This window comes from Equus caballus, chromosome 14 (genome assembly GCF_041296265.1).
Source record: "Equus caballus isolate H_3958 breed thoroughbred chromosome 14, TB-T2T, whole genome shotgun sequence".
NCBI lineage: Eukaryota > Metazoa > Chordata > Mammalia > Perissodactyla > Equidae > Equus > Equus caballus.
The window spans coordinates 25,879,771-25,892,412 of NC_091697.1; the positions used below are offsets into that span (position 1 = coordinate 25,879,771).

The 12,642-nt window shown below is 36.6% G+C and overlaps 1 protein-coding gene across 12 annotated transcripts in view; it reads right to left on the bottom strand.

Moving 5' to 3' along the window:
• Positions 1 to 12,642, bottom strand: part of RANBP17 (RAN binding protein 17) — a 335,841-nt gene that overhangs the window by 286,308 nt on the left and 36,891 nt on the right. For all 12 annotated transcript variants that reach the window (XR_011425471.1, XR_011425470.1, XR_011425469.1 and 9 more), the window contains 2 exons: positions 7,888 to 8,054; positions 4,543 to 4,608 (listed from right to left, as the gene is read on the bottom strand). Coding sequence is in view for 9 of the 12 variants with exons in the window: in XM_023617254.2 (XP_023473022.1) it covers positions 4,543 to 4,608; positions 7,888 to 8,054 (233 nt within the window). In the remaining 3 variants the exon portion in view is untranslated. The remainder of the gene's footprint in view (positions 1 to 4,542; positions 4,609 to 7,887; positions 8,055 to 12,642) is intronic.

The window sequence follows — 12,642 nt, forward strand, 5'->3', positions numbered from 1 at the left end:
ACAGACCATAATGATCTCAAAATTAAAAACCATAATTGATCATAGAACTTTCAGAGGCAATATAGACACAGATTATAAAATAATAGATAGATACTAAGACTATCAACTCCTGAACCATGCACCATATTTCACATTAGGCAAGTAACAACTTTCCTGTTCCTCAGACTCCAGCTATAAAATGAGAAACCCCTAAGATAATCTTCAAATCCTAACTTTCTGTGAACCAAACTGAATCAGTTACAGAAAAATTCTTCTATATGAAAGTGATATTCCTATATACACCAGTTATGTCGTTGGTTGATATAGCCTCAGTATTCTAAAAAGAAAGCAAGGCAGAAATTATAATCAGAAATCTGATTTATTACATATGCAATAGTATATTCCCCTCTGAATATTTTATTGGTTAATGATAAATAATTTTTAAGACTAAACTTACTAAGGCTAGTTCTCGAGCCTCTAATCTAAATTATAAGGTCAAAACTATACTATCAATACCACTAATATTTCCATTTATCAACAGGAAACAGCAAACAAAGCTGAAGTCTGATACCCAAATGATTAGTAACACCATGGGCTACAGTGGCTGTAGCATTCCTTTTGCTATTTGGAAGAAGAAAATAAGCCATTTTCCTTGCTAATGTTTATAGATTTGAAAAAAGCAGGGACCTCAAAATTGATGATCTGACACTCCCTAAGCTCCATCACATAATTTAGACTCAAATGCCATGTTTACTTATAGAAACATGAAACATAACAGAAGTTCAAAGTGATTACAGAAAGTAGTTACTGGGCCAGCCCAGTGGCGTAGCAGTTACGTGTGCACATTCCGCTTCAGTGGCCTGGGGTTCGCTGGTTCGGATCCCAGGTGCAGACAGGCACTGCGTGGCAAGCCATGCTGTGGTAGGCGTCCCACGTATAAAGTAGAGGAAGATGGGCATGGATGTTAGCTCAGGGCCAGTCTACCTCAGCAAAAAGAGGAGGATTGGCAGCAGTTAGCTCAAAACCAATCTTCCTCAAAAAAAAAAAAAGTAGTTACTGGAATCTGTATCCAATACGTAAGATTCAAAACAGCATTTCCAGCATTCCTCCCTTCTTTCAAATCAAACTTCAGTCTCTCTCTCCTATAATACTTGCATCAATATATAAAAAAAAATTCTCCTTAATTAATACAAACAAGAACATAAGCACTATAATCAAAATTTTTGAAGTACTCTTGATGTATTATTTCACTTAATCCTCAAAACTAACCTGTGAAATATGTTATCCTCTTTCTTCACATGAGTAAATTAAAGTTTACAGGCACACTATCTTAGACCAACCTCTCAATACCAACATATCATTAACACAGAGAGAACTCTGGGTTCATTGAGCACTACTACATACTAGGCCTTGTGCTAGTAGCTTATCTTTTTCTTTCTTTCTTTTTTTTCTTTTTGGTGAGGAAGATTGGCCCTGAGCTAACATCTGTTGCCCATCTTTCTAATTCTGCTTGAGGAAGATTGTCACTGAGCTAACATCTGTGCCAATCTTTCTCTATTTTGTGTGTGGGACACCACCACAGCATGGCTTGATGAGCAGTGTGTAAGTCCACGCTGGGGATCCAAACCCACAAACCCCAAGCCACCAAAGCAGAGCACACAAACTTTACCACCACACAAGCAAGCCAGCTCCACGCTTATCTAATCTCAATGTGACCCAAGAAGGTATCATTCTCACTTTACAGACAGTGATACATAAGTTAAACATGTTAAGAAGTTTGTACAAAGTAGTAAGCAATAGAGCTAAAATACAAATCCAGGTCTTATTTCAAAGTTATCTTCAAGACCTACATGCTTATTTTACTTGGGTTACTTGGGAGGGACTGTGCTCCCATTTTCTACTGCATGCCTGTGCCTCTATCATGCAGGCAAAGGATACTTTTACTTCTTGATGATTATATATTGAATATACTCCAGGAACGATAGACTTGGCTTCTAAAAAACGCAGGATAACATACAATTCTCTTAACTTCTAGGAAACCTCAAGTTTAGATCTTTTTCTTAAAAGATACATCCTGTTATTGACACTACATGAATGTGTCTGGCTCACATTTGACAACTATAATATTTGATTTTCACCATGCGTTGTAGATCTCCCCACTGCCTGGTTTGGAAGTACTTAAGAAATGCTGGTTGAAACTGTAAACGCCATAAAATTAGGCTGAGTAAAATGTCTCCACAGAAGCCATATATTCTTCACCACACAAAGCCAAAATTACACTTTAGACCTTGGAACTTTTTCAAAAGGCCCTTGGTTCTATACAAGATAAGCCTGGAACATCTTATGCCAGAAAGTAAGAAAACGTTCAAAGAACAGTGAGTAAATGTCAAATGGACATAGAAGCTAGCTTGAAAGGGTTCCTACTGGCCAAATCTGGGTAAATTTGAACATCAAAATATAACGTTAGTAACAAATTATAACCTATTAAATAAAATAGGAGACCAGGAATCCATACTGATATAAATAAACAAATAAATGGAAAGTTTGAAGAGGAATGGAGTGTTTTCAGAGTCTTAAAGTACCTCTCCACAAAAATTTTATTACTTACAAAGGGAAATAATAAATCTACAATTGGAAAAGCCTGGTAGAGACAATCTTGATCAAGTGATCAAAGTGAACATCATTAGTAATGTAACAAATCAAATCATGTGCTTCCTGATAGAAGGCAATGAGAAGACCACAGTATCACTTCTCTGATATTCCTCACAAGTACGAATGATCTGAATCCAATAATGAAGAAACATCAGACAAACCCAAATTAAGAGAGATTTTACAAAACTGACCTGTAATCTTCACAGTGTCAAGGTGATAAAAGACAAAGAAAGAGTGAGAAATTTTTCCAAGTTAATGGAGACTAATAAAACATGTCAAATAAATGAGATGCACAACTCTAAACTGGTCCCTTTCTGGGACAAGTCATGAAACTCAAATGGAGTACGATAACAGAATATGTCAGTGTTAACTTTCTGATTTAACAGCCGTATTGTGGTTATGAAGGAGAACGTCCTTACATGTAGGAAATACACTAAGGTATTGTGGGATCATGTGGGCAACTTAGTATCAAATTGTTGAGGGAAAAAAACTGCTTTGTATTGTACTCTGAACTTTTCTGTAAACGTTAAGATAGTCAATTTTACAAAAACCAACTCAGTTGCTCTCTGAATCCCACTTTTACTAGAACTGCAAATTACAGGGTCTTGTCTCAGTAACAATCTAAACACAGCAAATCTCACTATCAGGGTCGTCTATATTCCTCTTATGCTATGAAGTAGGAAACGCAAAAAGAATGCTAGTTTTAAGATTAGCAAAAAGTGGATAGTTGTGTAAGCTAGATGACGTATATGGGATTGTTGTACTATTTTCTTCACTTTCATGAGTTAAAATATTAATACGAAAGTTATTTTTAAATATATTGCTTTAAAAGGAAAGCTACAGTTCTTCAGAAATATTATAGAGTCTAATAGGATTAGCCAAAGTCCTTGTCATAACATCCCTGCTAACACACTAACTCTGTTTCAGCTGCTATTTTACTAGTCCTAGAGATACATACACACACGCTGGCATACATCCATAAAGTGAGAAATCTTTACAGGCTCTGGAGTGGAGAAGTTGGGGAGGTGATGGCTGTGGTAAGTTAAGAGATCACTTTAAATTTCAGAAATCCTTCCAGTAAATCTAGAAATATTTTCTAATTCCTGAATGAACACAAATAGAAAATAGTTATTTTGGGTGATTTTTTAACACACAGGAACTATGTTGTCACTCCAAAGGGAGCTGGCTGGCAAGTGCTCCTGGGTATACAAGGTAAGCTCACTCTCTCTTTCTCTGTAAACACACACACACGAACACAGACCATTCAAGATGATGACAGTTTTTAAATATCAACAGTACATTCCCTTTTATTGTGACATTATTCCACATAGACCTCAACTTTCTGCTTTTGTTCTGTTTAGGACCATGTTAAGTACAAAAGTGAACAGGAGCACGTGACGATGCGCTCAGCTGCTGAGCTCATAAAGGCACTGTTGGGGGGAGTTGCAGCTTCTGAAAACTCTTGTACAGGGTGAAACTCCATGCCAGCAAGTGGCAAAGTGTACAGTAGCCTGTTCTTCCATGAGTCCTACTGTGTACCCATTGTTGAGAATCAATTCACGAAACTGCTTCTTTTATTTGTAAGTGAATAAAGGTTTGTTTCTCTTTTGCATATTATTTATTTCTTATGGTTAGTATATTACTCTACACACAGAGGACAAAAGGACAATTCCCCAATTGCCATGGAGCAAGGACCATGTCTAATTCTCTGTTCTTTGTAGTACTTTATACTATTGCTGCTATTTTCATTAATAATGAAAGTGTTCCAAAACTTAATTATCCCATTAATAAAATAGACAAATTTAAAAAAAGACTTGATTATTCAGTTTTATGCCACACAAAGAGGATTTTACATCAAAGAAACAGCATTACTTTGCAAACTTCATGTCACCATTAGATGGAAAGGCTTACCAGGTTCATTTCCTGAGTCAATTCTGAAAGGATTATTACTCCTATTATGCAGTGTTCCACAGTACCCTGTGAAGAAAATAACCAAGTTTAGCCTAAGTAGAGACATATGATTGGTTCTCAATGTGTAAACCAGGTAATATTTACAAGTAATTAAATACTGAAACATCACATTTTCTTAACAATATATCTATTAAAATATGGAGGAAAAAATCACTATGAGGTCCACAAACAAAAAGAATTTGAAGTTCATATTTTGAAGGATGAATTCAGGTATACAGAGTTGAGTGGGTAAAAAAGCTCACCTAACCTCAGAACTGCCTAATACTCTACAAAATGTTTTCAGCACCTAGGACTTATCATAAACTAAATCTAAAATTACAAGAGTTTAGTTTAATACTTTTCATAAGACCATGAATAAGAATGAACAAAAAATGCTTTCTGGGGCTGGCCCCGTGGCCAAGTGGTTAAGTTTGCGCGCTCTGCTGCAGGCGGCCCAGTGTTTCATTGGTTCGAATCCTGGGCGTGGACATGGCACTGCTCATCAAACCACGCTGAGGCAGCGTCCCACATACCACAACTAGAAGGGCCCACAACGAAGAATATACAACTATGTACCAGGGGGCTTTGGGGAGAAAAAGGAAAAAATAAAATCTTTAACAACAACAACAAAAAAAATGCTTTCTAGCTTTATAAATTTGCTTGAAGGTTACTGAGAAAGTTGCATTCGATAAATAATTAATAGCTTAGGAATTAATTTCTCTCAATCTAATAGCAGATAAGATCACTTAGGCCCTTTTAATATTTCTTAATAGTACATGTATATGCATTTATTATGTATGTATAATGAAGGCATCTAAAGTGCCCAATGCACTGGGGTAAATACATGACTACTATCAACATGGTATACAATTTCATAGCCTCTATAATGTTTTTAATTTAATCAACTTCCAATTTAATCTCAAAAACTTCCTTCAAATCAAAATTCAGATTTTATATGCACATTACTAATAAATTACCCCATTGCAAAACCACACTGGAAGTAGGGAAATAATAAATGTAACATCCAATTACAGTGTAATCATAAAAAAAGGCACAAATACAGACGATATACTTTTCAAGTCTTAATTTTATAGTTGGTCATTCCTTCTAATGATCACAGAATTTCACTACCACTGGCTCACTAGGTGTAATTAAGTTCAAATTATCTCAGAATAAAAAATAAAAGAAACGTCTGCCCCTGGGGAGAATCTGAGCTGTTTGAACTGAGCTAGACATTTCCTATTAATGAAGCATCCATCCTCTGTGTCCACCAGGCCAACACTCCTCAAAGTGTGGTTCCTGACCAACTGCTGGCCCATGAATCTGCTGGTGGTCTGCAAACTCGCTTCTAATCAGAGAATGGTACTGGTCCCTGACAAAATAGTTTGCACCAGAATATAAAACAGCTAATTCACTAAGTACACTTTAGTTCAGCTGTCATTTTTTTCATAGGAAGTCTTTCTCAGTACAGGAAGCACCACATTGATTGTTATTTTGACATAAACTCCTTATCTCGTTGTGGACCAGCAATTTGAACATCACTGCCGTGGATGACAGTAAGATCTCCTGGGTATGTATATAGCAAGGAGGCACATAAATGTTAGGAGTGTGGCAGCAATAAGGCTTCAATAAGAAAGAAAATAAAACTTCAGGCCATTAAAGTTTAACAAATTTAAAGTAATTTTTAGTACAAAATTCAGAGAAGCCGCTAATACCCAAAGGAACCATGTGGTCTTATTTTAGAGTACCACAACATTAAAGTCAATTGTCTTTCTCATAACTCAAGATTAGGTTAATTCATATCCCAGAAAGCAAATGCTTTCTTTGTGATACTAAAGTAAACTCTGAAAACATTTTCTGTTTCTTCTGGTCTTCCAAAACCAACTAAAGCCCAACTTAAGCTCAACTTACCAGTCACTGAAAAGGCAGCTTGAGAACTGTTAGCCAACAAGAACAATTTCATTCCATTCAGTTTTTAACCTTGAGTTTATTTTAAAAGAACTCTGAAGTCTATTCTTGTCTACACTAGTGATTCTTGATGAGCTGTGTGCAATCTTAGTAAATGATAAGAGAGGGGTGCTTAGTAAATGATGCGAGACAACTCTCAAGTGAGAAACTCATCTGTCTCTGAACAAACTATCCCTCGGTCCCAGGGCAGATCTCCTCAGGGCCGAAAGTACACTTACTCCTGTGAGGTTTTAGATGATCAAATATGTGCTAACCAGAGTTTCAACAATATTAATAAAAAAGCAGTATAGTCTAGTATTTTATATTCTGAGGTTTCCAGCACTGCACTATATGACGGAGTTACATCTTACACAGGGATTAAATTTTAAAGTTACTGTATAATAAATCAAATCTCAGAAAGTCCAAATTGCCCCTAATTGCCAATAAACCAATACTTAATCATCTCTCAATCCAAACTGCCAATTTTTCTTTGAGAATTATAACAGATCACTGCTTCTTCAGCAGAGCACCAGCTAAAGTACTTTTCTTGCAATTAGGGATAATGTTTGTATGAAAAAGTGTATCTTTAAATATCACAAAAGGCATACAGGAACAGGAAATAGCAGATTTAGATTTCTCAAACCACACTCCAGGACATATAATATTGTGTGGAAGCCCAAGTGGAATCACTGGCACAATTTAGTGTTCTCTCTTTTTTTTTTTTTCCGGTCCAAACACCTGAATTTGTGTAGTTAAATGTGCATATGCTGTAACTTTAACCACTTAGGTTGAAAACATTCTTGAGATACAGTCAATGTGGTACAATGTAAAAATTAAATATATATATATATATATATCTTCAGTTAGAAAACTTTTTGAAGTACTAGCTCTATGCTTAACTAAGTCACTGTGCAATCTTATGCAAATTACTTAATTTTTCTAAGCCTCGGTTTTCTCATTTACAAAATGAAATCCACTTCTCAGAGATGTAATGAGCATTAAATTAGAAAATACATGGAAAATATATACACGTTTTGTATACATGTAATACACAGACACACATTAGAAATACAGATATACACATATACGTACACAGTGCACAGACACACATGCTAGAAATAACATATTTTTGAAATGAGAAAACATCATAATTTGCATTCTTCTGGTCTAGAAATTATAAAATGGCATGATCTTCATTTACTGTCACTAAAAAGTAAAGGACCCAAAGGATAAATAATAAAGCATAATTAATATGGTACTGGTAGCCACAAAACAAACCATACAGCTTTAAGAAAAGCAGTTTCCTAATCCAAGAAAAACACCTAGTGATGTTCTAATAATGTAACAATGCCTTCTTACCTGAAGAAACTTCTTCACGTCAGCGATAATTTCTCTGAAGATAAACTGGTCTTTCTGAACCTCAAACCACCCCAATTTAGTGATTTTAGCAATGACTTGAATCAGAGCTTGGATGACAAAAGGAGCCAGTTTGGGTTGCGATGCCACATAATTAAGGATGTAGTTTCCTGTAAGAAAATAATCTATGATCATTTAGACTTTTCAGTAACATAACGTGAATCATGTGAAGAAAAACAGGTGGTGATGGCATGTTCTTTGACAAAAAGTTAATCCCTTTCTCCAAGATAGGTACTTACTTATATAGTCATGTCCCACGTAACAATGTTTCAGTCAATGATGAACCACATATATGACAGTAGTCCCATAAGATTAGTACCACATAGCCTAGGTGTGTAGTAGGCTATACCATCTAGGTTTGTATAAGTACACTCTGTGATGTTTCCACAATGATGACATCGTCTAAAGACATTTCTCAGAACATATCCCTGTCGTTAAGTGTTATCAGTTCTGCTATAAGGCTTATTTCAAAAAGCAAATTTGTTCCAATTCGCTTGATATATTAGGGGATAATTTGAGTATAATGAGAATGTCACTTTTGTTTTTGCATGATTTCACATAGAAAAAAATTCTAAGTGAACACAGAAAATGAAACCAGGCCAAATGAACCAAGCAATATAAAAAAAGGCATATACCACAAACCTCTACTAGCTATCTCACTTCAGCTGGTATGTTCCTAGCCTCACCCATTTCTATCTGGTGTTATAATTTTTTATCTTATCTCAGATCACCTTCCTTCTACCACTTTATAACACAGAAACTGCAACCCTCCTGAAACGCAGTTGCACAAACAAACTCCAGGGCTTCTTCAAAACAAAATGTCATATTTATTCTACAATTATATATTTCTTAACCATTTAATGTATAAAACTCTACTATGCCTTTTATGAGATTTCTTTTTTGAATGTGTCACTGACAAGGTGTTTGAATTTTATTTCCATAATCCCATTTCTCCCATAAGCCCTGTGGTTTTACTGCATAACATTGTACAGCACAGTCACTTTTAGGAATACATATGTCATGTTATAGCAAAACAGACTGTACATTATCCTGTTTAAGTGGCATAAAAAAATACAAATAGTACAATATGATAAAATAAGTATATAAATTAAAGAAAGTATGAATAGAACAGTAAAGTAAAGTTTAAAGTTAATATAGCAGAATCATTAAAAGTGGGTAGCAAATTCAGCTATGAGGTTCCTAGTACACTGTAATTGAGGTCAGGTAACAAATATGTCACAAAGTCTATCAGAAAAATAAAAGAAAAAATATTTTAAATAGGAAAAGATCCCCTTTTTACTCTGGACCCCAAAGGCCAGCATGGCATTTGGGAAAATAGTGAAGAAAAGGTAAACATCTCAATATTTAACTAAAAATAGCCTTAATGGAAACAACTCAAAAATCCAAGAACACTTTCAACTGTTGTTTTTGACAAATGTAGTAAGATTCTTGACATTAAAAAAAGAGTTCTCAGAGTGACGTCAGCATCATGCTGGAGTGAACTTGCCCAGGACTCTCTCCCCTCCAACATACAACAGAAAGGAGCAACCATATTCCAACAGAAAATACCCTAAAAGCACAAAAGTCCTCGGAGTGTCACGGCAGTCACACGAAAGAAGGTGGAGAGGCTGGAGCCCCCCTCGGAGGACCTGGAACAGGTTAAGAGAGATCTTTGCTCCTTCCCCTAAAGACTGCGGTCACTGCTGTGCAAGGCTCCGAGAGGGAAGGAGTGGGGGAGCAGTTGAGCGTCCACAGGATCACCCAGGACTCCCTAGGGCCCTTGCAGCCTAGAGGGAAGCCCTCTAATGGGGCGAAAGCTTTCACCCAGTGTTACCTCATCAAACCAAGACCCCAGGAAACCAGATAGTGAGAGCTGATGGGGAAACCTGAGGTTGCACACAGGAGAAAGCACCCCTCCCCCAGCCCATGCCAATGCCATCTTGGCTGAAGGCAAGGGCTCAGAATACACGGCTCTCGACCCCCATCCAGTGCCAATAGGCTGTAACTGCAACTGAATAACATCACAATGGGAAAGCCCCATCCTTCCAACATCAGGCCAGAGAGAAAACGATAAACACCCAGAACTCAGTCCTGAGGACACAGAAATAAGTAAACTAAACAACAATGAATTCAAAATACATATCATCAAAAAACTCAAGGAGGTAAAAGAAAATATAGAGAAACAATTCAAAGAGTTCAGGAGCTACTTCACAAAAGAGATTGAAACTATAAAGAAGAATCAATCAGAAATATTAGAGATGAAAGGCACAATGGAACACATAAAACAAAATACGAATTCCCTGAATGCTCATGTGTACACCAGAGAGGAGCAAATCAGCATAATCGCAGACAGACAGGTTGAAACGCTCCAGACAGAGAAGGAGAGAGAACTAAGACTAAAAAGAAATTAAGAAAGTCTCTAAGAAATATCCAACTCAATGAGGAAATGCAACATAAGGATTATGGGTATTCAAGAATGTAAAGAGGAGAATGGAGCAGAAAGCGTGCTCAAAGAAATAATAGCAGAGAACTTCCCAAATCTAGGGAATGAGAGAGAAATGTGTGGAGGAAACTTTCAGATCTCCTAGATTTTGTCAACGTAAAAAGACCTACTGCAAGGCATATAGCAGTAAAACTGGCAAAAATGAATGACAAAGAATACTCAGCGCAACAAGGCAGAAGAAAATAACCAACAAAGGAACCCCTATCAGACTTTCAGCAGATTTCTCTGCAGAAACCTTAAAAGCTAGGAGACAATGGAATGACATATTCAAAACTTTAAAAGATAAAAGTCTACAGCCAAGAATACTCTATCCAGCAAATACATCCTTCAGATATGAAGGAGAAATTAAATCTTTCCCAGACAAACAAAAGCTAAGGGACTTCATAGCCACGAGACCTCCCCTACAAGAAATCCTCCACAAGGCCCTCATATCTGAAAAAGAAAAAAAGGGAGAAAGAGGTCACAAAACAGAGTAAGGAGACAGATAGGCAGAACCAGAACAGGATAGCAAATATTCAACTATAGCATTAGGCTAAAGGGAAGGAAAACACCAAAAACAAAGACCATCTTGTCACTTTAACCATAAACTCTCAACACAAGTTGGAATAAGAGATAAGAATAATAACTTAGGAGGGGAGGAGAAGAGGGACTGAATCAGTTTAGACTAAGGAAATAAGACGCCATCAGAAAATGGAGTAAGTTATGCACAAGATTCTGAATACAAACTTTAGAGTAGCCACTAAACCACTAAAGAAGGCACTAAAGAAGAACAGAGACACAAAAAATAATTAAGGAAAAACCAAAGAAAAACATCATAAAAAACTGCATAATTCAATGGGTAGGCCAAAACACACAGGACAAAAAAACTAAGGAAATGCAGGAAAATCAGAACATGAGTGACATAATGACATCATTAAGCCCTAATACGTCAATAATCACCCTCAATGTAAACGGAGTGAACTCTTCAATAAAAAGACACAGAGTGGCAAGATGGATTAAAGAACAAGATCCAACAATTTGTTGTCTCCAGGAAACACATCTAAGCTCCAATGACAAATACAGGCTCCGAATGCAGGGGTAGAAGACAATACTCCAAGCTAATGGCAAACAAAAGAAAGCAGGTGTTGTGATAATTATATCAGACAAAGTAGCCTTCAAGATAAGGCAGGTAAAGAGAGACAAAGAGGGGGCAAAAAACTATATGCCAACAAAATGCATAACCTAGAGGAAATGGATAAATTCTTAGACTCTTACAATCTCCCAAAGCTGAGTCAATAAGAAACAGAGAACCTGAAAAGACCAATCACAAGGAAAGAGATTGAAACAGCAATCAAAAGCATCCCAAAGAATAAAACTCCAGGACCAGACGGCTTTCCTGGGGAATTCTACCAAACTTTCAGAGAGGATTTAATACCTATCCTTTTCAAGCTATTCCAAAAAATTAGGGAAGATGGAACACTTCCTAACACATTCTATGAGGCCAACATCACGCTGATACCAAAACCTGACAAGGACACCACGAAAAAGGAGAACTACAGGCCAATATCGCTGATGAACACAGATGCAAAAATTCTCAACAAAATTTTGGCAACCCGAATTCAGCAAGACATCAAAAGGATCATACATCACAATCAAGTGAGATTCATACCAGGAACACAGGGATGATTCAACAGCTACAAATCAATCAACATGATACACCACATCAACAAACTGAGGAACAAAAACCACATGATCATCTCAATAAATGCAGAGAAAGCATTTGACAAGATCCAACAGCCATTTATGATGAAAATTCTTAACAAAATGGGGACAGAAGGAAATTACTTTAACATAATAAAGGCCACAAATGACAAACCCACAGCCAACATGATACTCAATGGGCAAAAACTGAGCACCATCCCTCTTAGAACAGGAACAAGACAAGGATGTCCACTATCACCACTCTTGTTCAACATAGTACTGGAGGTCTTGGCCAGAGCAATTAGGCAAGAGAAAGGAATAAAAGGAATCCAAATAGGCAGTGAAGAAGTGAAACTCTCCCTGTTTGCAGAAGACATGATCTTATATACAGAAAACCCAAAAAAATCCATTGGAAAACTAATAGAAATAATTAACCACAGTAAAGTTGCAGGGTATAGAGTTAACTTACAAAAATCAGTTGCTTTTCTATACTCCAATAACGAACTTACAGAAAG